At 34.4% G+C, this 26,917-nt stretch overlaps 1 protein-coding gene across 1 annotated transcript in view; it reads right to left on the minus strand.

Annotated features, from left to right (window-relative positions):
- Window positions 1–26,917, minus strand: part of LOC148941145 (uncharacterized) — a 239,910-nt gene that overhangs the window by 151,814 nt on the left and 61,179 nt on the right. Inside the window, exons 7-9 of the mRNA XM_089104273.1 lie at window positions 14,204–14,410; window positions 9,701–9,933; window positions 5,524–5,728 (exon numbers count right to left, since the gene is read on the minus strand). Coding sequence (XP_088960399.1) covers window positions 5,524–5,728; window positions 9,701–9,933; window positions 14,204–14,410 — 645 coding nt within the window. The remainder of the gene's footprint in view (window positions 1–5,523; window positions 5,729–9,700; window positions 9,934–14,203; window positions 14,411–26,917) is intronic.

Consider the following 26,917-nt stretch of genomic DNA (forward strand, 5'->3'; position numbering starts at 1 on the left):
ATTGGTTGTAGACACATATTGATCCAGCATTTTATCAAAAGAATCCCTATATGCCCTATAAGCTATAAGATATAGGTACAACCTATATAGATATAGATATCCAAACAGATTTAAATTTCTATATAGATATAGAAATAGATATAGAAATAGAAAATATATAGAAATAGATACAGATAACATATAGATATAACCAACCATTAAAATATTTTCGTTTGCGTTAATTTTTGTTGTAACCATTTGCTTGTTTAAATAAATGCTTGTCAAAATCATTTGTTAAAAGCAGATCTACTTTGTCGTACTAAATAAATAAATAAATAATTGATCGTCATAAATCAATGCTGCTAGATTTGTTTTCCAACTTAGTCGTAATTGTAGTTTTTTCCTGTTTTAAAATTTTAATTGAGGTGTCGGAATAACCTGCAATCTTAAAGCAACAAAAATTTTAATAGTTGCTTGAAAAAACAGTTGTTTCAAAAATTATTTCATTTTTTTCGTACCAGAAAAACATCCAATTGTTCGCATTGAGTCTATTTAGCAACATTTTTCTTCCAAAATCTACTATCCTCGTTAATGTTCCCTTGGTCCATTCTTTTTATCCTGAAAGTTTCATACCAATCGGGGAAAATCAATGTTGGACAATTTTTGGTTTCGAGAATTAATACAATCCTCTTATTCGTCGAGGGCCTCTTGTGTCCGTCTACAGGTCTTGTAAGCCTTAGCCAATCTAAGAAAACATCATTTTTTAAAATGTTTCAGGTACAGATACAGATAAAACCCATATAGATATAGATATTTATACAGATATAGATTTCTATATAGATATAGAAATAGATATAGATAGCATATAGATACAACCAACCATCAAAATATTTTTTTGGTCAAAGGCCCTATAAGCTATAAGATATAGATACAACCTATATACATATAGATACCTATAAAGATATAGATTTCTATATAGATATAGATTTCTATATACATATAGATTTCTATATAGATATAGAAATAGATAACATATAGATACAACCAACCATCAAATTATTTTTGTTTTCATTAAACTTCTGTCCAAATGCCCTATAATTTATAAGATATAGATACAACTTATATAGATATAGATATCTAGACAGATAGAGATTTCTATATAGATATATATTTCTATATAGATATAGAAATAGATATAGATAACATATAGATACAACCAACCATCAAAATATTTTCGTTTTTATTAAACCTCTGTCCGAATGCCCTATAAGCTATAAGATATAGATACAACCTATATATATATATATATATATATATATATATATATATATATATATATATATATATATATATATATATATATATATATATATATATATATATATATATATATATATATATATATATATATATATATATATATATATATATATATATATATATATATATATATATATTCGCTACACACACACACACACACATATATATATATATATATATATATATATATATATATATATATATATATATATATATATATATATATATATATATATATATATATATATATATATATATATATATATATATATATATATATATATATATATATATATATATATATATATATATATATATATATATATATATATATATATATATATATATATATATATATATATATATATATATATATATATATATATATATATATATATATATATATATATATATATAGATATAGAAATAGATATAGATAACATATGGATACAACCAACCTTCAAAATATTTTCGTTTTCTTTAAAACTCTGTCCAAATGCCCAATAAGCTATAAGATATAGATACAACCTATATAGATATAGATATCTATACAGATATAGATTTCTACATAAATATAGAAATAGATATAGATAACATATAGATACAACTAACCATCAAAATATTTTCGTTTTCATTAAACCTCTGTCAAAATGCCCTATAAGCTATAAGATATAAATACAACCTATATAGATATAGATATCTATACAGATATAGATTTCTACATAAATATAGAAATAGATATACATAACATGTAGATACAACCAACCATCAAAATATTTTCTTTCTCATTAAAACTCTGTCCAAATGCCCTATAAGCTATAAGATGTAGATACAACCTATATAAATATAGATATCTATACAGGTCTAGATTTCTATATAGATATAGGAATAGATGAACATATAGATCAAACCAACCATCAAAACATTTTCGTTTTCATTAAACCTCTGTCTATATGCCCTATAAGCTAGCAACTTATTGACACAAAAAATTGGGCAACACAATTTCAAAAATTGTCAAACACAACACAATTTCAAACACAACACAAACCGATAAGCCAAAAACAAAGTTAAAATTTTCTGTCTGTAAAGGGTTCCATCCGATCAAGGAGCTCATGAGCCCCATTTTCTAGCTGATTGGAGAGAGGATATAAGACGGGCCGAAAACAAACATCTTTTGGCCCTCATATCCCCTCCTTCCAAAAACAAAATATTACGTCCCCTTACATCACCCCCCCCCCCCTAACACTTCAAATTTCAGCTCAATCCCAATCTGTCGTTCCCGGGATACTGCAGAAATAGCATTTTGATAGCCAGGATACAGTTTTTTTTCGATTTATCTCTGCTTCTCTCCCAAGTCAAATCTCGTGATCCACTTTGCCACTAAAATTCCCTCAAAAATTTTCTAGTCAAGCCCCCAAGCTATATTACAGATAATACAAATACATTATTCTGATAACCAGGGTGTACTAGACTGCACGTTCCACAGAGGTTTATCGTCCAAAAAAATGTAGGTGGACCAAAGAAAAAAGAAATTACCCCCCCCCCCTCTCTCTCTGCTTCTTCCCCCCAAGTTAGAGCTTGTGATCCACTTGGCACCCCCTTAACTTAGATCGTTTAAACTTGATATCTAAAGGTTGATAACATACTACAAATAATTCAGATAGCCTTATAATACATAGTTTCCTCTGATTTACCTCAGCTACTAAGCCGAGAATAAATTTTAATTTTCAAAAGAACTTATATTGCAAAAACATTCAGTTTGATCATCCAGTTATAGACATATTTGCCAACAGTAAGGTTATTTTATTGCTCTAAGCCCAAAGACTCTCCGACAAGGAGTTATATGAAACATTAGAGCACTACACAGAAGAGGGAGGGGGGGGGGACTGACCATTTATTACTCCCTAAAACAAGAACAACTTTTTTGACCATACTGATTTTCCATTTACACAAATTAAGACAGAAAAAACGGGTTGAATTTAAATAAAGCATTGGAACAAAGCAAAAGATAAGAAAAAGCTTTAAAAAATAAAAAAAATTAAAATTTCGACTCCACGTCTGGGAGTCTTTTTCAAAGAAAAAAATTAACTGAAGGAAAAAGAAACATTAAAAAAAATAAATTAAATCATATAAACGGCAATCAACACACAACAGAAAAAACAACACAAAATAAATAAACACAACTCAAATTTTGCACACTTCCAGAACTGCTATTATTGTAATCATCTGACTAATCACCGACAAGACAAAGGAATGTCACTGGTTATAGTTCTCTTCTTGAAAGTCGGATTGGCAAATGAGATATTTTAAGCACTTCCAATGCTGCAATTACTGTAATTGTCTGAATAATCAAAAATTATCTGACTTGCATTAGTCACACAATTACAGTAATTGCAGCATTGGAAGTGCTTAAAATGTGAATTCGATTTATTTGTTTTGTTTTTTTGTTGTAGAGATTTGTTTACTCTTGTGCATTGGTTGCCGTTTAGATGATTTAATTTTTTTTTATTATTTCCTTTTCCCTGCATTTTTTTTTTCGTTGAAAAAGGCTCCCGGACGTAGAGTCAAAATTTTCGAATTTTTTTTATTTAAAGTTTTGTAGTTGTTTCTTATCTTTTGTTTCGTTCCACCGCTTTATTTAAATTAAACCCGTTTTTTTTCTCTTAATTTGTGCTAAAACAAGAGGCAGATCTTAATAAGGCGAAAGTTGTTCCCCTAAGGTAGATACATTATTAACTGGAAAACACTATTAGCAGTTGTGTTTTGGTTTTTGTTCTGAAATTGGATGGTATAACCATATTCCAGTACCTGATGAAGCATAACAAGTGCCTGATTTTCTCCTTCTAGTCTTTCAGTTGATACTTTATAATCTGCTTTGAGGGTAGCTATTCTTCTAGATAAATCCATACCCCTTAGACTAGTCCGAAGAACCTATGTCCCAAGAAAAATCGAAAAGTTGTCTAAAAATCCATATTTTTCAAATTAAACCTTTCCTTTCGCCCAGGGAAAACTATGATACAACCTGATCTGACCAGCAATAATATGAAATATTATTTCACATCTATATAGAAATTTAGATCTGTACAGATATCTATATATATATAGATTTCCTTTGGTTGTATCATAGTTTTCCTTTCGCCCAGGGAAAGCTATGATACAACCTGATCTGACAAGGAATAATATGAAAATTATTTCATATCTAAATAGAAATCTATATCTGTATAGATATCTATATCTATATAGATTGTATCTACATCTTACAGCTTATAAAGATACAGATACAGATATTTTATTTATGAATATCTGTATTTTGGTGTATATATGAAATATTGTTAAAATATTTCTTCTACATGAAATATTGTAATACTTCACGGACGGGGGGAGAGGGGGGGCTGGTCATTTATCAGTCCATAAAACAAAAGGCAGATTTTGAATAAAATAAGAGTTGCTAACCTAAGGTAGATACACTATTAACTGGTAAACACTATTATCAATTGTATATAAATTTAAATAAGTTATTTAAAAAGATCTCCGTTGTCTTCAAATGCTTTTTTAAAATCCATAAATCTATATCTGTATAGATATCTATATCTATATAGATTGTATCTACATCTTATAGCTTATACAGATATTTTATTTATGAATATCTGTATCTTGCTGTATATATGAAATATTATTACAATATTTCTTCTACATGAAATTGTAACACTTCACAGAAGGGGGGGGGGCTGGTCATTTATCAGTCCATAAAACAAAGGGCAGATCTTGAATAAAGTGAGAGTTGCTAACCTAAGGTAGATACACTATTAACTGGTAAACACTATTATCAATTGTATATAAATTTAAATAAGTTATTTAAAAAGATCTCCGTTGTCTTCAAATGCTTTTTTAAAATCCATAAATCTATATCTGTATAGATATCTATATCTATATAGATTGTATCTACTTCTTATAGCTTATACAGATATTTTATTTATGAATATCTGTATTTTGCTGTATATATGAAATATTGTTACAATATTTCTTCTACATGAAATTGTAACACTTCACAGAAGGGGGGGGGGGGGAGGGCTGGTCATTTATCAGTCCATAAAACAAAGGGCAGATCTTGAATAAAGTGAGAGTTGCTAACCTAAGGTAGATACACTATTAACTGGTAAACACTATTATCAGTTGTATGTTGTTTGTGTTCTGATATTGGATGGTATAAGCATAGTTCAGTACCTGATGAAGAATAACCAGTGCCTGATTTTCTCCTTGTAATCTTGCAGTTGATACCTTAAGCTCTTCTTTGAGGGTAACAATTTCTTCAGATAGTTTTAGAATACGCAATTCAGCCGCACGTAGCAGTTTCTCATCACGAGCCGATTGTTTTTCCTTCTCTTCCGATATGCTTAAATATTCAAGGCTTGAAGAGGCGAGCCTCGTGCTAAAAATAAAATAGTTTTAATATAATGTATAAGTTGTGATCGGATTGATAGGTAGTTATGAAATCATTTTGGTGAAAGATCAATTAGCAAAGATGGCAAAATATCAATAAGAAATAAATAAGAAGAAAAAAATAATTAGCAACGGTAACAAAATATCAATAAGAAATAAATAAGAAGAAAAAAATAATTTGCAACGGTAACAAAATATCAATAAGAAATAAATAAGAAGAAAAAATATAATTAGCAACGATAACAAAATATTAATAAGAAATAAATAAGAAGAAAAAATATAATTAGCAACGATAACAAAATATTAATAAGAAATAAATAAGAAGAAAAAAAATAATTAGCAACGGTAACAAAATATCAATAAGAAATAAATAAGAAGAAAAAATATAATTAGCAACGATAAGAAAATATTAATAAGAAATAAATAAGAAGAAAAAATAATTAGCAACGGTAACAAAATATCAATAAGAAATAAATAAGAAGAAAAAAATATAATTAGCAACGATAAGAAAATATTAATAAGAAATAAATAAGAAGAAAAAATATAATTAGCAGCGATAACAAAATATCAATAAGAAATAAATAAGAAGAAAAAATATAACTAGCAACAATAACAAAATATTAATAAGAAATTAATAAGAAGATAAAATATAAAATCTGCGTCTAAAATATAGTTAGTCATACACATCGCTTTCAACATTGGCAGAATAGAAACTGTTGAATTAACAATAATAAGTATTATTGTTATTAAGAAAGTATGACGGCACTAGATCCTCAAGGTCCAAAATTGGGGTGCTGATCTCCATTTCGTGGCTCTTCCACCAGGAGGTGCAATGGGGGGTTGGGAGCCAGCCATCCTGTACTTTCGCACACCCTTCCTGCATACTTTCCCCGGACTTCTCCAGGTAACCATTTTGAGCTGGGTCGACTCTGGCTGAGCTTAAAAAGTCACGCCACTGACTCCCGTCCCAAACCTGGGGCGTCTTATTGGTATAATAGGATATAACATTAATAGAGACGTTTAATATAATATAAAGATTATAGTAAAATATAAACAAGAATAAAATAAAAATGGATTAGTGAGAAATATTCACAGTAAGAGAAATAAAAAAAAAAAAAAAACTGTAATCGGCGTTGACAAAACTGAAGATTCTGAAAACAAAAATGATTATATATAAAAAAAAAAAAAATGGAAACAATAAGCGAAGAAATCCATTATCTTACTCTCATATATAATAGATTGACAATAAAATAATCCTAACAATAATTGAATGAATGGAAAAAATAGCAAAAAATGTACATCAATCGGTTATATATGTTGTCACTTACATGACTTTCAGCACTGACTGATCAGAACTTGCTAAAGTATATGAAACATTAACAATAAATAAATATAAAAAAAATGAATAGAACAATAGCCTCATTTTATTAACCATACGAATAGAAAAACAAATCCGTGATGTTTCTTCTGTCCAAATATTCAAATTCCACACTTTTGTAGATGGGAGCTTGTAACCTCTACAGTAGGACTCTGATACGCTGAATCTGATGGCATGGTTTTCATTAAGATTCTATTAATTTTAGGATGTATTTCTTTTCGAAAATCAGGAAAATTTAATATGAAAATTTTACAAACGAAGGCCACGGCTAGAACAATTTGTTTACAGACACTTCAGGCTACACAGCTTGCGGTCGTTCTCTTTTGGCAAATTCGTACCTTTTTTTTGGAAGCATCAGTCCGGTTATTTTATAGTCACACCTCGTATATATGAATATGAATCAATAATAACTAAAAGATTTGCAACCAGCAATGCAGTATTACAACATTAAATCTCCAAAAATTACTTCCAGGATAAGGTTATTGTTGAGGTCCCCGTTTCTTCTCCACGTTCATTCCATGAAGCTTCATATTCCTCTAATTAATTCAGAAAGAGCAAGATTTTCATTAAGGTACCAGATCCCCAATGTTGCCAATAAATATAATCCGAGCAAAACAATTTAAATGAATAAATGTGGTTTGAAGATTATTCCTTGTCAGAATGCGGGGATTTTAGAATGATAGGTTTAGGTTTAAATTTGGTTTGATTTATGCTCACTCTGAGATGGCCTCTGCTCTTTCTTCTTCTTATTCCTTTATGTGCTTGTTTTCTTGATTTGTCTTGAATTTTCCTCTATTTTTTTCTTTATGTTACTTTGTGTTTCTCTTTAGTTATGTATTTATTTATCTAGCACATCGAGCTCTGCTCACCGTTGGCTAAAGTTGAAATTTTGTTGTAACTATTTGCATTGATAAATATTTACTTACTTAAAATAATAAAACAAATAAAGAAAGAAATCGACTTTATAGGTCTTCACTTAAATCATTTCTAGGTTGAAAGAACGAAAGATAAAAGATACTATAAATCATAACCGATTTTCTAACCGATCTTAGGAATCGATTTCGGTTAGGAGCCGAAATCGGTTCCTAATCGATTTTGGGCCGTGCCCCACCTAGGCTTTTTTAAATCCTGATACCCCCTTGTGGTATTTAAATTTTGTTATTCAAATTTTGCGTGCATTCACCTGAGGAATACTTAAAAGGCCATTAACTTCGTATCTTTTTACAAGTCGTCCTCTAAGCATATTTTATCCTAATGAAAAATATTACACATTTTATATAATATATGACATCACTGCATATTTTTATATGCAGATATATCATAATATCACATATAATATATCACATATATTTTTTGCTCTTTAAATGCATTTTTAATGTAACGTCATTCACATAAAAAAATTTTTTTGAATTTAAGGCTCAAGCATAGTCAGCTGAAGAGTGAACGTCCTGCCCATGAAACACCAAAATATTGCACTGTCCCACTAGTGGGGCCTGTCCCACTGGGAACCACGGCTCTAGAGTATTGCCAGTCGAAGGGTGTAGGTCCTGCCCATGATCAACCAAAATATTTCCCTATCCCACCGGTGGGGCGTGTGCCCCACGTTGGGAATCACGGCTATAAACAAATAGCTAAAAAGAATGATATTGCATTAAAAATGAAATCTCAATAATACTCAAGGGGAAAGTTAAAGAAACGTGAATAGCTGAAATGTTATAAGTTATAGTTTAAGTACTGAATAGATTAATTGTTATGAGTTATTATTATTAGTTTGAAATGAATTCAAACTAAAAACACATAGATATTACTATCAATAAACAGAGGATATTCAAAACATATGGAAATTATCACAAACAAGGATAGGGGTCAAGATCGGCAATTAAGTGGGGTGGTACTTCACCTCAGCGGCGTTTCAATTGGGGGGAGAGGTAAATCCTCCCCCAGATTTGCAGCCCAGATTCGACAAACCATTGTTTGAATACTTAAAGGGAAAGTTAAACAACCGTGAATAGCTTAAATAATTAGGAAAAGGCAGGAATGCAATCTTTAATGAAACAGACTTACATATGCGATTATGGAGTTTGGGTTTTATCAGGAACCGAATAAAAAAAAAAAAAAAAAAAAAAAACGTGGGTGAGAAATCAGCAAACAAAGCTAAAAACGTATGGCACCAAATAGCTTAAAGACGTTTTGAAGAAGAAGAAGAAGCCATCCTTTGAAGGTGTAGATGTCTTCGTGAGAGATTATATTTCTAATATGTGAAGTTGTACGTACAAAAAGCATAGTTAAATTAACAAGATAAAGAATCAAGCCAAGGAATGGGTCAAGGGAAATTAATTTCAGTTTTTCTGCGCAGATTTTTGCCGGAGGTGTTTCTCAGCCAACCAATCAGACCGTTTGAATTCTTTACTATTTCCTTGTAAAAGTCTTTGTGAGCCCCACTACAATGTTCTTTAAAGCGATAATTTTTTAACATTTGTATTTTTGTAAAAACCCATTCTTATATACAGTGTTGGGACCATGGAGATTTATTTACAGTTTTGTTTTTTAGTGGAAATATTAGAAATAAAAATGTAATAATACTTAAGATCTTCAATCCTTTCTTTGAGTACTTCAATAGCTTTGTGAAGGCGTTCTTGTTCTGCCTCAGAAACGGAATCATGTCTTGGCACAGCTCCAATTGTTGACGATTGTTTAATGATACTTTGGGCTTTTGCTTTATAATCTGAAAATTCATGTTCTAAATGGTCAATCTGTGACCCCAATGTCTTTTTCTCTCCTTCAAGGGAGCGAATTCTTTCCTCCAAGCATCTAACCTGAAATATTGAGAAAATATGTTCCATACCTGTTGATAGGTGAGAGGGGGGTCTACTACTCCAAAAACACTGACCAAAAGACCCCTCCCTTCTAGGACAATCAGAGACAACGCTAAAATGTTGTCTACAGTAGCTAAAACGTTGCCAACAAAGGCCATAAGCCTTCAACGTTTTATTATCTATTTATAATTTTTTTTTTTTCCAGAGGCACTTCATATGGAAGGGATGGTCGTAAAAACTTTGAAGGAGGCTCATTTTATTAGAAATTCAATGTTCTAATTCCCTTTTTAAGAGTCATAACTGATCCGAGTACAACTAGCCCCCCCCCCTCAACCCTTATTTTCCCCAAATGCACCCGATCATTCTGAGATAGCCATTTTGTTCAAATAGTCCAAAAAATATATAACAATGCCCTTGGGTTTGACACAACCTCCCAGAGCCCGGGACAAGGATTCTAAGGTATGCCCTGGTGGCATATAATGCTTTGTGTAAGGGATGGTCGTACAAACTTTGGAGAAGGCTCATTTGATTGAAAATTGAAAGTTACAGTTCCCTTTCTAAGAGTCAAAACTGAACAGACGGCAAGTAGCCCCCTCCCCCCAGGCCCACTTTTCCCCAAATGCATCCGATCGAAATTTTGAGACAGCCATTTTGTCCAAAATAGTCCATAGGGATTATAACAATCTCTCCGGGTTGACACAGTTCCCCAGGGGCAAGGATTAGAAGTTATAAGCCTGGGGCATACAAAGATTTTATGGAAGGGATGGTCCTATAAACTTTTGACAAAATATATTAGGCCATTTTTTTTTTAATTTTCAGTGAAGCTCCCGGATCAATATTGGGGGAAGAGGGTCTTACTCAGTATGAACTTCTACCAACTAACTTGTAAAATAATTATTTAGTGTTGAAATGGTCAAATTTTGTACAATTTAATCCCAATTTCAAGGATATAGCTGAGGCAAAATTATGAACCAAAATTATGGACTGAAATTACGGACCTAGCGTAGATTATAATTACAAGTATCAAAACATTCCTGCAATTTTATCTTTCAATGATTATTTTCATTTTTGAATATTTCAAAACAAGGACCCGATGTCTTAGGCCACTATTTTTTAACATTTCTAGGGGGGGGGGGCTACGGAACAGTCCTGGCGGAATAAAATCATTTTCATTGTGGATTTCTCCAATCTAACTTAAAAAATAATTATTTGGTGTTTAATGGTAAACATTTTTTAAAAATTTGGTTGTAATTCAAATTTCCCGAAGTTCACTGAGCAATATTATGGGCCAAAATAATGGATTTCAATTATGGACCTAGCATCAATTATAATTACAAGTATCGGAAAATAACCATAAATTTTACTTTCGACGATAATTTTTGCCCGTGGTAATTTCAAAACAAGACAAAATATATTAGGCCAATAGTTTTTTTTGCACTTCCATGGGGGGCCCCGGAACAATCCCTACGGAATAAGATCCTATTCATTGTGGATTTCTCCTAACTAACTGATAAGATAATTATTTAGTGTTTGATCGTCAAAATTTCTACGATTTGGTATTAATTCCAATATCCAGAAAACAACTGAAGCAAAGTTATGGACCAAAATTATAGGTGTAATTAAATTATAATTACATGTATCAGTGCATGTTCATAGTTTTTCATTCTGATGACAATTTTTGTTCGTGATAATTTCAAAACACAGACAAAATGTATTAAGTCACTACTTCATAGCATTCCCAGGGACCCTGCAGACCAATCTCGACGGAAAAGTGTCCTATTCATTGTGGAGTTCGCCTAACTAACTTATAAAACAATTATTTAGTGTTTGATGGTCAAACTTTTTTACGAATGGCTCTAATTCCAACTTCCAGGAAGTAACTGATGCAAAATTATGGACGAAAACTACGGACCTTGGACCTATTGCAAATTATAATTACATGTATTAGAACACTTCTATAGTTTTACCTTTTGGTGATAGTTTTTGTTCGTGACAATTTCAAAACACGAACAAAACGTATTATGTCACAATTTTAACATTTCCAAAGGTCTCCGGACCAGTCTCGGGGGAAGAGGATCTTATTTATTGTGGACTTCTCCTAACTAATTTAGAAATAACTATTTAGCACTGGATGGTAAAAAATATTTTACATTTTGGTATTAATTCCAATTCCAGGAAGAAGCTGACGCAAAATATTGGGCTAAAGCTAAGGGCCTCGGACCTACTGTAAACTATAAATACAGGTATCAGAACATTTCTATAATTTTACTATTACGTGAAAATTTTCGTTCGTGATAATTTCAAAACACGAAAAAATGTATTAGGCTATAACTTTTAGCCTATCCAGGGGGTCTACTGGTCAATCTCGGCGGAGAGGATCTCATTTATTGTGGACTTCTCCTAACTAACTTAGAAATAATTATTTAGCGTTGGATGATTAAAATTTGGTATTAATTCTAATTTCCAGAAAATAACTAAAGGGAAATTAAGGGTCAACATTAAGTACCTAGCGTAAATTATAATTACAGGTATCAGAACACTCCTGTTTGGTTATAATTTTTAGGTTCAGGCTCATTTATTTTTCAATCATATATACATAACATAATAAATATACATATGTCTGGATGAGAGGCAAGGTCGTTTATCTCGTTTTTCATTGGTAGCAATTTCAAAATACGGACAAAATGAATTGGGTCACAATTTCTCGCATTTCCAGGGACCCTCCAGACCAATCTCGGCAGAATAGATTCAGTGTGGGGTTCTCCTAAGTTTATTATAAAATAATTATTTAATGTTTCATAGTCTAAGTTTTTTTTACAATCTGGTATTAATCCCAATTTTAAGCAACAACTAAAGCAAGAACCATCAAGAGGGGCGAGGTATACCCCATTGTCGTAATATACCCCCATTGTCGTAATATCCCCCCGTTGTCATAATATACCCCCATTGTCGTAATATACCCCCATTGTCGTAATATACCCCCATTGTCATAATATACCCCCATTGTCGTAATATACCCCCCTTGTCGTAATATACCCCCATTGTCATAATATACCCCCATTGTCGTAATATACCCCCATTGTCGTAATATACCCCCATTGTCGTAATTTACCCCCATTGTCGTAATATACCCCCATTGTCTTAATATACCCCCATTGTCCTAATATACCCCCCTTGTCGTAATATACCCCCATTGTCGTAATATACCCCCATTGTCGTAATATACCCCCATCGTCGTAATATACCCCCGTTGTCGTAATATACCATACCACCATTGTCGTAAAGTACCCCCATTGTCGTAAAATACCCCCATTGTCGTAATATACCCCCATTGTCGTAATATACCCCCATTGTCGTAATATACCCCCATTGTCTTAATCTACCCCCATTGTCGTAATATACCCCCATTGTCGTAATATACCCCCATTGTCGTAATATACCCCCATTGTCGTAATATACCCCCTTTGTCATTATATACCCCCATTGTCGTAATATACCCCCATTGTCATAATATACCCCCATTGTCGTAATATACCCCCATTGTCGTAATATACCCCCATCGTCGTAATATACCCCCGTTGTCGTAATATACCATACCACCATTGTCGTAAAGTACCACCATTGTCGTAAAATACCCCCATTGTCGTAATATACCCCCATTGTCGTAATATACCCCCATTGTCGTACTATACCCCCATTGTCATAATATACCCCCATTGTCATAATATACCCCCATTGTCGTAATATACCCCATTGTCGTAAAGTACCCCCATTGTCGTAATATACCCCCATTGTTATAATATACCCCCATTGTCATAATATACCCCCATTGTCGTAATATACCCCCATTGTCGTAATATACCCCCATTGTCGTAATATACCCCCATTGTCGTAATATACCCTCGTTGTCGCAATATACCCAAATTGTCGTAATATACCCACATTGTCGTAATATACCACACCACCATTGTCGTAAAATACCCCCCATTGTCGTAAATTTAACGTAAAAAAGAGCTGCAACATAAATTAATGTCAACTAAAATAAAAAATTACGTGGCGTACATAACGTAAATTACCAGGAATGGACAAAGTTCTAAAGTTGCTAGTAGTAGAATTTTACAGAGTTCCAAAAGTTGCCAACTATACCGACAAATTTCACTAGGCCATGAAATCTGCCAAGTAGCATTGCTACTATGCTACCCCCATTTTTCCCCGGCGGTAATCTACAATTACCAAATCACAGGTATCAAAACATTGGTGTAGTTCTTACCTTTCGATGGTTGTTTTCTTTGGTTGATAGCAGAGTTCCGCTGATTTTCTCACACTTGGCTGCCCACTCTGCAATCTCTGTTTGCAGTCCATCAGTTTGTGACTGAAGCTGAGTTATCGTGGCTGACAGCATCGTCTTTTCAGTTTCGTTGAATTCAAGTTTATTATGTAGTTCAGCTAGTTGTTCCTCATAATTTGTAATACTGGTCTTAAAATTACAAAAAATAATAATTAGGAAGATTAGTCAACTGCAACTTAGTAAAGAACGAACCACGGCCAATAGTAACCAAAAAACTAAAAAACGCGTAAATAAAACAAAAACTGACAAATGAAAAGAAACATACCATTTCCAGCTGAGTCACGAGGATAAGTATTATCTAAACTAGTCTAAATAGTTAAATATTAGTTTTAAAAAAAATTAAGCAGACTTCGAAAAATGGCCTGAAACCCCTAAAAAGGCGTCACGTTTTTGCATGGTCTACATCAGGGGCTGATACGTCAGCTGACAATGTTACAGATATTTTGACCTCTTTATTGTGCAAGATCAGTTCTCAGTTAAGATTGACTTCAAATTAAGGCCTTTTCCACTGACAAACAGGATTGCCATTCTGTCAAATATGATCAGGATCATTATAATGACAGTCTATTGAAAATACAACGAAGGTTCCATTGACAATCGATATTATGATTTCACAGTCTGGATTATGTATTCAACTATCCTAATGAAAGCAAGATTTTGGTTTTGGATTGTTCATTTTGGCGGGCTGCAGTAGCAGATGCAGAATTTTGCAGTTCTACAGTTTCCAATTAAAGTATTAAGTTTTGTAAGCCTCTGTATTCCACTGATAATTTTGATTCTTGTTTCAAAAATCTGGTTGATCAGTGAAAAAGGCCGTTAGTTTTTTTATTTTGTTTAATTTTGGCAACGAGCTTACTGCCATCTAACGGAGAGAAGAAGTGATGGCGCTATATATCCACTTTTGGACAAAACAATATTACTTCTTAATTATGTGCTTTAATTTGGGAACAGCTGGCAAATTCTTTAAGAAAAAGTAAACATTCCCCGAAATATATTTAAATTTGATAATACTGTAAATATTTTCTATTTATATAAATATTTAAGATTTTTTAAAACAATTTACGAGAAACTGATGAAGCCTGAAATTGTATTTAGTTGAGCTTCAGTTAGCTTTTTTTGCAGTTAAGAAATAAATAACTATAAGAAGGTTATGCACTTCTTAATTTTTTATTTAAAATTACCATTATCTAGACATATTTCAGACTCTAAATGACGACAACTTTCAAAAAACAATAAGTTGACAACATGTCTTAAAAATGCCTCTAAAAAAACCGATCAATTACTGACAAGCATACTTAAATGAAACAAGTAACTTTCGAAATGTAAAAAAAAAATTGGTAATGAAATATTGTTAAAATTTAAAAAAGGAACAAAGGACAATAACAAACAGAATGACCACCGATTGTCAGTGGTCACGGAGGATTCTCCATCGTGGTCTCAGCGGTCGCGGTTTGTAAGTGGCCTTGTTCAATATGATCAAATGCTATGAAAAGTCATCAGAAAATGATGTAGAAGACCAGATAAAACAGCTCAACAAAAAAAAGTCAGTGACACCATTGGTGGCCACTATAAGTACAGTAGCTTTTTTCTATTGTATGTATGTGTATATGCATGTATTTATGTATATATATATTATATATATTATATATATATATATATATATATATATATATATATATATATATATTTGTATGTATGTATGCATTTTTTTTTGTTGGATGTTGTATGTATAGTAGTATATATGTGAATATGTTTCGGTTGTATGTTGTATGTATATATGTTTTATTGCTCTCCTTTTATCAAGGTGTCGTTGGTTCCATAGTTGTCTTGTGCTGTTCATATTTGAATCTTCCCTTTTATTTCATCGCGTTTTTAGCTAAAGGTCGTAACTGATATTTTCCTCGAATTCCATTTTTCTGCATATTTTTGTTCCTACTGAGTACCTCTAAATGACACTTATACTTATCATGTGCCTATCTACAGCACTTCTTGGAAATATTCTTTATGTCTTGGGCGTAACTGAAAATTTCTGGTTTCGAGCAAAGGCCGTAAGTAGTTACGACCTGTGCTCGAAATCGCATTCACTACTATTGTCATTTAAGACCTTGGGCTATTGTTTGCTACGGCCTCACTGGTTTTCTGTATAATCATCAAGTTGCCTGAAGTCTCAAATGAAAGTAACTTGAGAAAGGCTAAAAAGGTTTTGTCAGGGAAGACAACTACATTTTCTTGTTGGTGAAAGTGATCTTTGGTAGGACTTCATTAATATTCAAAGATCTTAGGGTGTGCGCTGACATCAACCAAAAATAGAATTCTCGCAGATCCCTGCCACAGGTTGAACAGGTTGAGCTGAAGTCAAATAGATTGATGCCAAATGCGTCCTAGATGTCACAAAGGTAAGTGCGGGTTCTGTCAAGAATGAGACCAAGCAGCCTACTGGGAAATATATTAGGGTTATATGGGTAATTTTGCTCAAAAACAGCGGACGGAGGATGGGGTCAAAATGTTCGAAATGTTACAATTGAGCTATTTACATTGGCTGATGGCAATATGGGGGTTTTGATATATGCTGAGTCTGAATATGAATTTCCATGTTGATGCTAGGTAGCCTAGTAGTCCTAAATCCAGCCAGAATCTGGAAAACTCAATTTTTGTATAAATTGAAAAGGGATAAAATTAGTATTTCTTATCTCTCGAGAATTAATTATTCTCGCACCGTTCGGCTCTGTGAATGTAGAAAATGTGAAAGTAGGAAACATGGCTGAAATACAATCTCTCTTCCTGGTCCCAGGATGTCTAAACGTATCCATAACAAGGAAAAAACTATTTCACCAAAAGAAATATTAGAATATTTAGCTGAATGGAAGTCTGATCCAAATTACAGATAAAGTGACAGTGACACAAAAGATATTGAATTGTCTCTCGGGCTGAATAAAGATATAAAACTATACACAGCTCATTGTTTGTATATGGACCTCAGAGAAAGTCCAGGTAGTAAAACCCCAACGACTGAATAATGTGAAGTAACTGGTGACAATATCAGTGCAGCCGAAGATTTAGAAACAAATAATAGTGCCGTTGATTTCAATGTAGTAATGTCTGGTGTCGCTCCATTCTTTTTCGGTCAGTCAGTACAGGAACCCATTGGTCAATTGGAAGAGCCACTGGAACCCATTGACACTTCCTCAGTAGAAATAGTTATCATTGGAACCCATTGACGCTTCTACAGCTGAAGTGGTTATCGATGCTGATGTGACTAATGTTATAATTGGAACGGATAGTGAGGAGAAACAGTTCCAGAACAAAAGAAACCTGGCAAGACCCCTGAGTACAAAATTGTTACATTGAAAAGAACAGCTTGGGAAGAATACACTTCAAGAAAGTTGAAAAAAGTCATCCCAGAGAAGAAAAGAAAAGCTTGAAAGTGCAAGTTCGAACTGTAACACACTTAGTGAAGAGGAAAAACAGAGCATCTTAAATGACTTCTGGAAACTGGGGAGAGAAAGAGGGAATAGGGATGTGCAGAGACAGTTTATTTTGGGTAGTATGAAAGTAGTACCAACCAAAAGGAAAACCACTGGGACAGATTCTCGAAGGGATAACTCCTTTTTTTAGAGCTTCACTGTTCACTGTGTTCAGGAACAAGTTTGCAAGAAGAACTTCCTTGGGATTTCGGATCAGGGAGAAAAGTTTGTTCTGAATGTTGTGAAAAACAAGCCACCCATCTCCTCATCTCAACTGGATCTGAGGGACAAAAGCAGCCGGAGGAATCAGAAGGCGCGGGTTACTGAAGATCAATCAAAACTTGCAACAGATCACGTCAAGTCGTTCCCAGTGGTTGATTCCCACTACTGTAGATTCAACTCAACTAAAAAGTACTTGAGTGCAGACCTCAACCAGCAAAAGATGTACAATCTTTACACAGAAACATACCAGGCTTCCAAACGTGTACCTGCCAGCAAAACGTATTACAGAAAGATCCTGAAGGCCTTGATCTTAACCTTCCACAAGCCAAAAAAGGACCAGTGCTCTGCATGTTGTCGTTTTGATAACTTACCAGCAGATATGAAAAAGGAAGATTCTAAAGTACGTGCTGCTCATTTGAACCGGGCAAAACGTGCTCGAGAGGTGAATAATATGATTAAAGAAAATGCTATAAATGGAGATAAAAGGTACGAGAATGCCATGCTGCTAAACATGGACTTACAAAAAGTTTTTGAAACTCAGAAGGCTCAAACAGAACCGATTTTTTACAAAAGTAAAGAGGAAAGAGATAGATAATACCCCTTGTGGGACCAGACGACTGGAAAGCAAGGAGCAAATGAAGCTGCAACCATTGTGTTTTGGCAAATGCTCAAAAACAAGGAAATCAGAGATTTCATCTGGGTTACAGACTGCTGCGGTGGGTAGTTTCGGAACCAGTTGGTTAGATCAAGTTCTTGTATGCTATTCAATTTCTACCCCACGTTGATGGAATTAATCATGTGTTTCTCGAAAGCAGGCGTACACAACAAGAAGGTGACGCAATTCACTAGTGCATAGAAAGCGCCCACAAAAACATCCGAATTTACAGCATCGAGGAGTGGAGCAAAATATGTCGCGTTGCCAAGGCCAATCCCAGGCAGTCTGAAGTTGAAGTGATAGACGACCACGAATACTTTATTGACTTTCACGAAATTGGCGAACTCATTGTTTCAAATAGAAATAAAGGTGTCACCTTAAGCGGTGGTACGGAAACTTTGAGATGGAATTCCATTTAATGGCTCAAGTACAGCGTGATTGCTGCTGACAAAGTGCGGTATAGCTATGACTATGACTCCATGTTCTCCGTATTAAAGGTGAATAAATCGAAAACACGAAAAGAGAAAGGGGTAAAAATGGGCGCATCGAATAAAGTGCCTTCCTACAAAGCATCCCACAACCTCGATTCTGTTAAATTGATGAATGCCAGGCCGAAGAGTTACGAGATACTGGACAAGACACTGAGGATCTCACGGACCTTTAGCAGAATCTGGTTATCCCAAGAATTTATCACGATTTTTACAGATCTTTGCCTCATACCGGCAACATTCCCTTGTTGAATCTGACATCGAAAAAGATGATCAGAACCATGAATAACAATTTATTTTTACCCTTTTTTTATATATTTGAAGTTAAATAAACAAAGCTTAGTAAAAACTGTAACTGTATTTAGGCTACATTTTTGGTTTTTAGCTAAAGCCGTAGCAAAATAGCCTATCAGTTAAGAAATGCCACCAATGTACTAATATCATCAAATAATAAACCCAAATATTACCGCTTATGAATTTTATAAGAATTTTTTAGTCACTTTTCTGATGTGTGGAAGCTTTCTTAACATCGTTTTCCTTCTACTGTAGAATTACGATTTTGTCAGTTACGACCTTTAGATAAAACCGTGGCGATTTGTGGCTCTACTCTGTTTGTGTTTTATATGTCAAACTTGATGGGTTTACAGTAAATATTAAAGTCAAAAGATAGATCTAGGGAATCAGCGGGAGGGGCCTGCATCCACTTTTGGTAAAATTTACTGTCATGCAGTTTGAAACTAATTCCTCAATTAATTAATAATTAATACAAAATAAAATTAATCAATACATAAATGTTTCTAGTGATCTTAGTGACCTTAGGTCCATTTCTAAAACACCAATCCTCACCGAGGTTTTCGAAGGCTTTCTTGTCCATCTTCTTCACCGAGATATAAAAGACAATTTTGGCCCAAATCGGATTAGCTTCAGAGCGTAGTACGACCCATTAGTTCGTATTAATCTTATATACTATGTTAAAGCATTTACAGTGTAAATGTTTTTAATTAAAAACAATGTAAATGTTAATAATTTACGTCCTGGGTCACGCCAATATACTTTGAGACCTCTTCCGGCCCAAAGTCTTATTCCCACAAAATCTAACTGAAGGTTTAGAATTTGTTTAGTAAAAGATACGAGCTTAACTCTCAGTTTGTAACTGAGACATACTACCCGAATTGTGGATACATGAATAATTAAGTGATTTCTTCCAGAGCTATTTTGCTGATATTATAAAAGCCTTTGACGATCTGGACCGCCTAGTTGTTCTAGATGAAGCTATAAAACTTGATGCAACGAATCCCATTGCAAAGGCAGTTTCCTGTCTGATTGGGAGCATTGTGTCCCTCTTTCACAGAGGCGGTTATAGGAGAGAAGCAGAGGAGGCACTTGCCCCGAGCACAGAAATTTTAGGGGCACAAAACTTCAGATAAATAATCTAAGGGTTGTAATTATTTTGTATTTTTTGAAACTTTATTTCTATTAAGATAAAGTACAGGGTGCCGTTAATTAATGAAAATAATTAATATATTATTAGTTAATTAACTAAATAAAAAAATAAAAAGGGATTAAATATATAAATTATTAATTAATTAATAAATTGAAAATAAGTATGATAAGAAATAAAAATTTTGTGGAAGACAGGGAGGAGGTGCTAATCCAGATTTTGCCCCCGGGCGCAAAGAGGCCAGAACTACCACTGCTCTTTCAAATAGGAATAAGTCTAACTGTAGTATTATTTTTTGGCATCCCAGGGAACCAAATTAGTCCCCCTTCTCATTGTTTTCAAAAGTGTAAACAATCACCAAAATTGTTTTAAATTTTCAGATAACTTAACTAGCTCGCTTTAAATAGGAAAAAAAAAATTCTCGAACCAATTTCCTTCTATAAAACCAATAGAACCAACTGCAGTGACTTAGAACTGAGGACCAAAGAATCTGTAAAGCAGGTATGTATTTAATAGGACAGGATCCGTTTATTTTGAATTGAAGTTATCAAGTATTTTGCAGTAGGTTGCATAGGTTGCATCAAGACATGGATAATTGTAGACAGAGAAAAGCCAAGACAGATAGTCCAAGTAATTGAGAGGCAAATGTTTAAATGGCTGGGGTACGGGTAAATGGGGGGAGTTTCAAGACAATGACCTTAAATTATTATACGTGACATTTAAAATGATACGTCTGCCAGCTTTTGCAAAATCCCTTTTCAACGTAAAAGATTTGTATTCCGAGAATAGTTAAGGAACTACTGATTGCTCTTATGTTCGACCCCCCTCCCCCTCTTGAATACGCTTTTACTGTCTGGTATTCATGTCTCACCAAGAAGAGATATCTAAAATTAAGGACATACAAAAAAAGGGATCTAAAAATTATCCTTGGCTCTTGCTTTACTTCTTATGTCAGTCTAAAAGTACAAGACCGTCTTATGTACGGTCTAAATTAGTTCCATCTAACTTCCATGGAAATCAGGTAACACGAATTTGCCACGAACTTTGGACAAAATACTTACAGTCCGATTTTCACCGTCATATCCTTCATCTTTACCAAAACAACGCGAATGTACTATCTTAAAGTGTTGACCATTAAACAGTGCTTGTGTTTTTTTTTTCTATGTTTTTTGTAGCCCCTTGCGATATTCAATTCTTTTTTTTTTCGTGGTCATGTAAGTAACACACAATAAGTAACATGTTAGTAATTCACCAAACGAATCTGTAGAACAACCGATTTACTATAAACATTAGATTTGGTTTTAAAAACTAAACAATTATTAACCAATAAGAAATTATAGAGGGACAAACTAGCGTGTATCTAACAACAGTGACCTAGACTTTTCAAAATATTACATTGAAAATGTCACTTGAGAAGTTGTCACTTCTAGGTCATGGAGCCTTACGGAGAATACTATGTTGCAGTTATTTTTTGCAGTTGTAAATTTATTGTGAAAAAAAACAATTCAAGTTGAAACCCATCCAATAAGCATTATAAGCCTGTAACCAAGAATTAGTCCATTACTGATGGACTGGTCCATCAGGTTGATACGAAAATAAAAAAGGTGTTGATTGGAAATCGGGGAATTATACTATAATTTAGAAGTCCAAAATTCAAATATGGTTGGTACTTATTTCACAAATAGCATTTTATTTAGCAAAAACTGGCAATTGATTACTTTGGAGGCTGAGAAAGAAAGAATTTAAAACATAACTAAATAAGTAAAAGGATAAAATATAAAATCAAAGAAGTTGAGCTCGACACTGTGTAGCTGCGCTTAAAAGAAAACGGCGTTGCGCCTCGGTGTGCCACCAAAAAAAAATTTGCGGGCCATCGATCTTTCTTCGGCAGCGTGCTGCTGGTCGACGCCAATTTTTTCCATCAATAAGGAGTTTCACACTTGTTCAAAACACGACAATTGACGTATCGTTCTAATCTGAACAAATTATTCAAGTCGATTAAATCCTTTGGGAACTCTAAGGACATGTACTATATAATAACAAAACGTGAAACAGTAGCGCTCGCTTCCACCCGTATCCGCGTTTTCGTGATACCTGTTATCCTACTCTATGAAACCCATTTTCAGAAGAATGTATGTCACATAATGGACCTCTTTTCGGGATTTCATTTTCGGGATGTACTTTTGAGGGGGAAACTCGAAAGTTTTATAACATTTAAAAATTTTAAAATAAAGTCCTTGCTACAGGTGAAAAAATTTTCTTCACGACTTCTGCTTTGTTTTCCGAAAAATTCTTCTAGGCCTTGCCAACCCTGGACGCATGACGTCGGGACGTTTTCTAATAAAATTTAAGATTCACGCCAAAAGTAAAGGGGAAAAACCGCATATTGATGCGGATCTTACTTGGTCCTAGTCCTAGATCAATAAATATTCTATCGACCAGCGTCAAGACGATATAGAATAGGGGGATAAAAGCATTTTTTAATAAAATATGGACATCAAGCCCGACTGGCTCGCTGCTGAAAACGGTTTTTTACTGAAATTGGTGTAGATACTGAACGCAATTTGGTTTATATTAGATAGAAAAAGGAAAAAAATTTAAAATCTTTCAGTTTAATCATTTTTTTTTAGCTGGACTTGATCCTGCACCGGCTTGAGGTTGTCATAGACGAACTGCAGCTGGTTGATTACCACTGGAGCAATTGAGAATCTTTTAGCAGACAACCCGACCCGTCATTGAAAGACACGCTCGGTCGTTTCGCTCGTGGTCGGCCGCCCAAGAAAGGCTTTGCAAAGGCTGCCACCACTTGGATGTGCTCTTTTATGTCCTTCCAGAACGTAATACATAGGTTTTAGTTGAAAATAGCTTTGACCTATTAGCTCTTAAAGGTTCATTTGCTAAAATTAGGTACGTCAACTTGTTTTTTAACAGATTCGTCTATTTCAGTAAGATTCACAAGTTCTTCAGATGAACAGTACAATTCCACAAAATTTTACTTTCGAGACGTTGCGGGTAGTTGCAATGTTATTTATAATTTTAAAATCCACGTGGAAGTTTTTTAGGTTAACCAAAAGTGAGTAAGAATTAATTTCGAAGAAAGTATAGCAGACGCTAAATTTGTAATCAATAAGAATGCGGAAGCTCCCTCACCCTGCCCCGAGTTTGGCCTCAAAAGTGAGGAAGAGCCTCCAAGCCCTTCCACTGAGGCAGATCCAATTTATTTATAGTTCTTAGCAATTTCAAATTTTTTCGTCACAAACCCTTTCGTCACAAGTCCCCGCAACCAATCCCATCCTCCATTGGGTTTTGTTCATTTTAGGCCGAAGCCTATTAAAGTGTATAACAATTATCTATGTTTGCGCAAACGTGACTGGCTGAATAAGAAGGGGTCCGGCTTATTCCCCCGGAAAGCTACCCTGGAAAATTCTCCCTATAGGACAAACTGAGAAGCCAAAGGGAAACTAAGACAAATAAAAAGAACGAAGAAAATTTTTAATTGTACATAGGATGTTATGAAGGACAAGAGGCGGGTCATTGTGTAGGCGGGGGGCAGAGGCCTCAAAACGTGCATCTCAATACAATAACATGTTATTTTTCATTAAGCCTTCAGATAAATATAGAATTAGTAGAGAGGGGAAAGGTCGCTCTCGATTTCCAGGTAATTTCTGGTCTACACCATATGAAACTAACGAGTAACATTAAGCCCTAAAATGGGCTGAATTTTTTCTGTGCATAAGGGGGAAAGCCCTCTCTTTGCTCCACTCCCCCTTGAGGTCATAGAAACTTCAAAGGATGCTCATTCACTCGGAGATTGAGAGTTCTACTTCTTTTTTTTTTTAAGTTAAAAGTGATTGGAATGCAATCTGCCCCTGCCATAGAACCTTTTCTGATTTGTGGTCCCTTTGCCTTTGGACGTCTGACGAACATTTTGAAGCACCCATTTTGTTCAAAATGGTTGAAAATATGTATAAAAAAAAATACACCAAAGGATGGCATAGCCCCGGAACACCCCTTGGATAAAATCCGTAAATTATTCTCCTGCCAATTCTTTACAGGTATATTTTATAATGGAAAAAAGGGGGAGGAGGGTTGGATCTTGGGACACCCGTGACGTACACCTTCCAGGGATTATTTTCTTTTTCAAAACGATCATCAACACTTGAGCCACAAAAGCTTTCTTCCTGATCAATATGACCAATAAGAACAGGGGTTCGAGTCCTAGTGTCACTGATTATTTGGTTTGAACGGGGGTCAGTGGCGTGACTCTGTAAGCTCAGCCAGAGTCGACACAACTCTAAACGGGTACCTGAAAAAATCTGGGGAAGCTAAATAGGAAGGGTGTGCGAAAGCACAGGAAGGCTGGCCCAACCCTCCATTGCACTTCTTGGCTGAAGGGCCATGAAACGTACATTGACATTGCCGGTAGGGATTGTAAAATCCGATGACGTATTAACTACTTTTACCTTACCTAAGATGAAACTTAAAGCCATAAGTCCTAGGGGCAAGGGGATTAATATAAAAAATTACTCAAAGGACTAGTCCCTTTGAAAGTAAAGTAGCTCAAAAAGTGCCGAATTTTTCGATTGGCCAGAAACTTATAAAAAACTTTGGGGTAAGGGGTCCCCAACACAGAAATAAAATTAAAAAAAAAAACATTGCATCCTCCAAAACTATGTCCAAAAACGGGTCAGAATAGTGCCAAAAACTTTTTTCGAAGACTTCAAATGGAAGGGGTGATTTTAGAAACTTGGTAGGGAGATCACAAGATTAAAAACTGGAAGTTCTTGTGTCCTTTTTAAAGATCGAAAGCCACTGGAGGGCAATCATCCTCCCTCTCAGTTGCTTTTCTAACATTCTCCAACCCCTATGATACCGAATCAAATTTTGAAATATCTGTTTGTTTTTTTTTAAACTCCGGAACATCTGATAAATTTGCCTTCAAGATTGATATTACTACCCCAGCCCCAATGTTAAACTTTATCTTACCCTCCTATGACAAATCAACTCCCAGAAAGACGAAAAAAAATATAAAGTCAAATAAATACTATAAGATATTCTAAATCACATATTCTGCCTCTAACTTAGAATAATTGAAGAATTTTCTGAGGAGGGAGGGGGGAATAAGTCTAGCATCGAAGGAAAGAAATTTTATCATTGACAAACTTAAAAAACAGAAACAGGGATTCCACTGGTGTTTTCACCCCATTACTCCCTGAGCGCTATGGCAATGAGCTAAGATGGCTTAAGATATTTTCCATACTACAAAACTTTAATATTTGAAGTATTAATAAAACAGACTTTTTATTGCATCTAATATAATGTCTAATTGTTCAATCAAGTTTATACTTATACCGTAGAGTCTTTAAAAGGACCTTCTAATTAGGGTCTAACCAGCCTCTTATACTCCCCCCCCCCACCCCATTCTGGACATGGCACCAAAAGTGCCATTTTAGATGCCATATGGCAATTTATCTAGTGCTATCAACCCCAATTAATATAAAGCAACTATATGTAAACATTAGATTTCAAATTCAAATTCACTTTATTTTTCCCTTAATATTCTTGTTAACAACAAAAATAACAGCGGAAGTCAAACAATTTAAAAACACTTACAAAATTAAATTATTCAAACTTGATTTATTTACAATTTTTCTGGGTCACCATTGTGTGTTTTACGAAGTATGGACCAAATGACTTCAGGTAGCGCTCGGATGAGTGGATTGGCGGTCGTTCCAGCTTTGCTGCGTTTTTCGTTATTTCTCTGAGCCACGTAGAATGTTGAGTTTGGCGCGCCTCAAAATCCGGAAGTAGATCGCGGTGTTCAGAGTCGAGGATTTTTCGACCAAAGTCCATGACCAGTGTGTGCCTTCTCTCTAATAATACTCCCCAGTATTATTTTGCAGGCCCTTTTCTGCAATCCTTCAATTTTGTCGCTTTGATCTATGGTCAATGCGCTGTGCCACACTGGGCAGGCATATTCAGTGAGCGGTCTAATGTAGCATTTGTAGCATACAACCATGATCTCAGTTTTCATCCCAAAGCAGCGAAGGTAGGCAAAAGATCTTAGGAGGAAGGCGGTCTTCGAGACGATTGACGATACGTGGGTATTCCATTTCAGATCGGCATCCAGGTGGACACCAATGATCTTCACCCTTTTCACAGCCTTCGGCCCACCACATTGTGGGTCTGGAACTGGCCATTTAAGGACATTAACCCTAAATAAGACTTTTTTTTCCTGGCTGAGTGTAAGTTTCACTTGGTTTGCTTCATCCTCAATTTTTCGCATTACTGTTAGGATTGGGTCTAGCTGTATGCTCTGTGAGAGAAGTCTGAGGAAGAGGGTGGAGAGATCGTCAGCGAATTTTT

Source organism: Artemia sp. Qi Xiang Cuo, chromosome 18 (assembly GCF_049724085.1).
Source record: "Artemia sp. Qi Xiang Cuo chromosome 18, ASM4972408v1, whole genome shotgun sequence".
NCBI lineage: Eukaryota > Metazoa > Arthropoda > Branchiopoda > Anostraca > Artemiidae > Artemia > Artemia sp. Qi Xiang Cuo.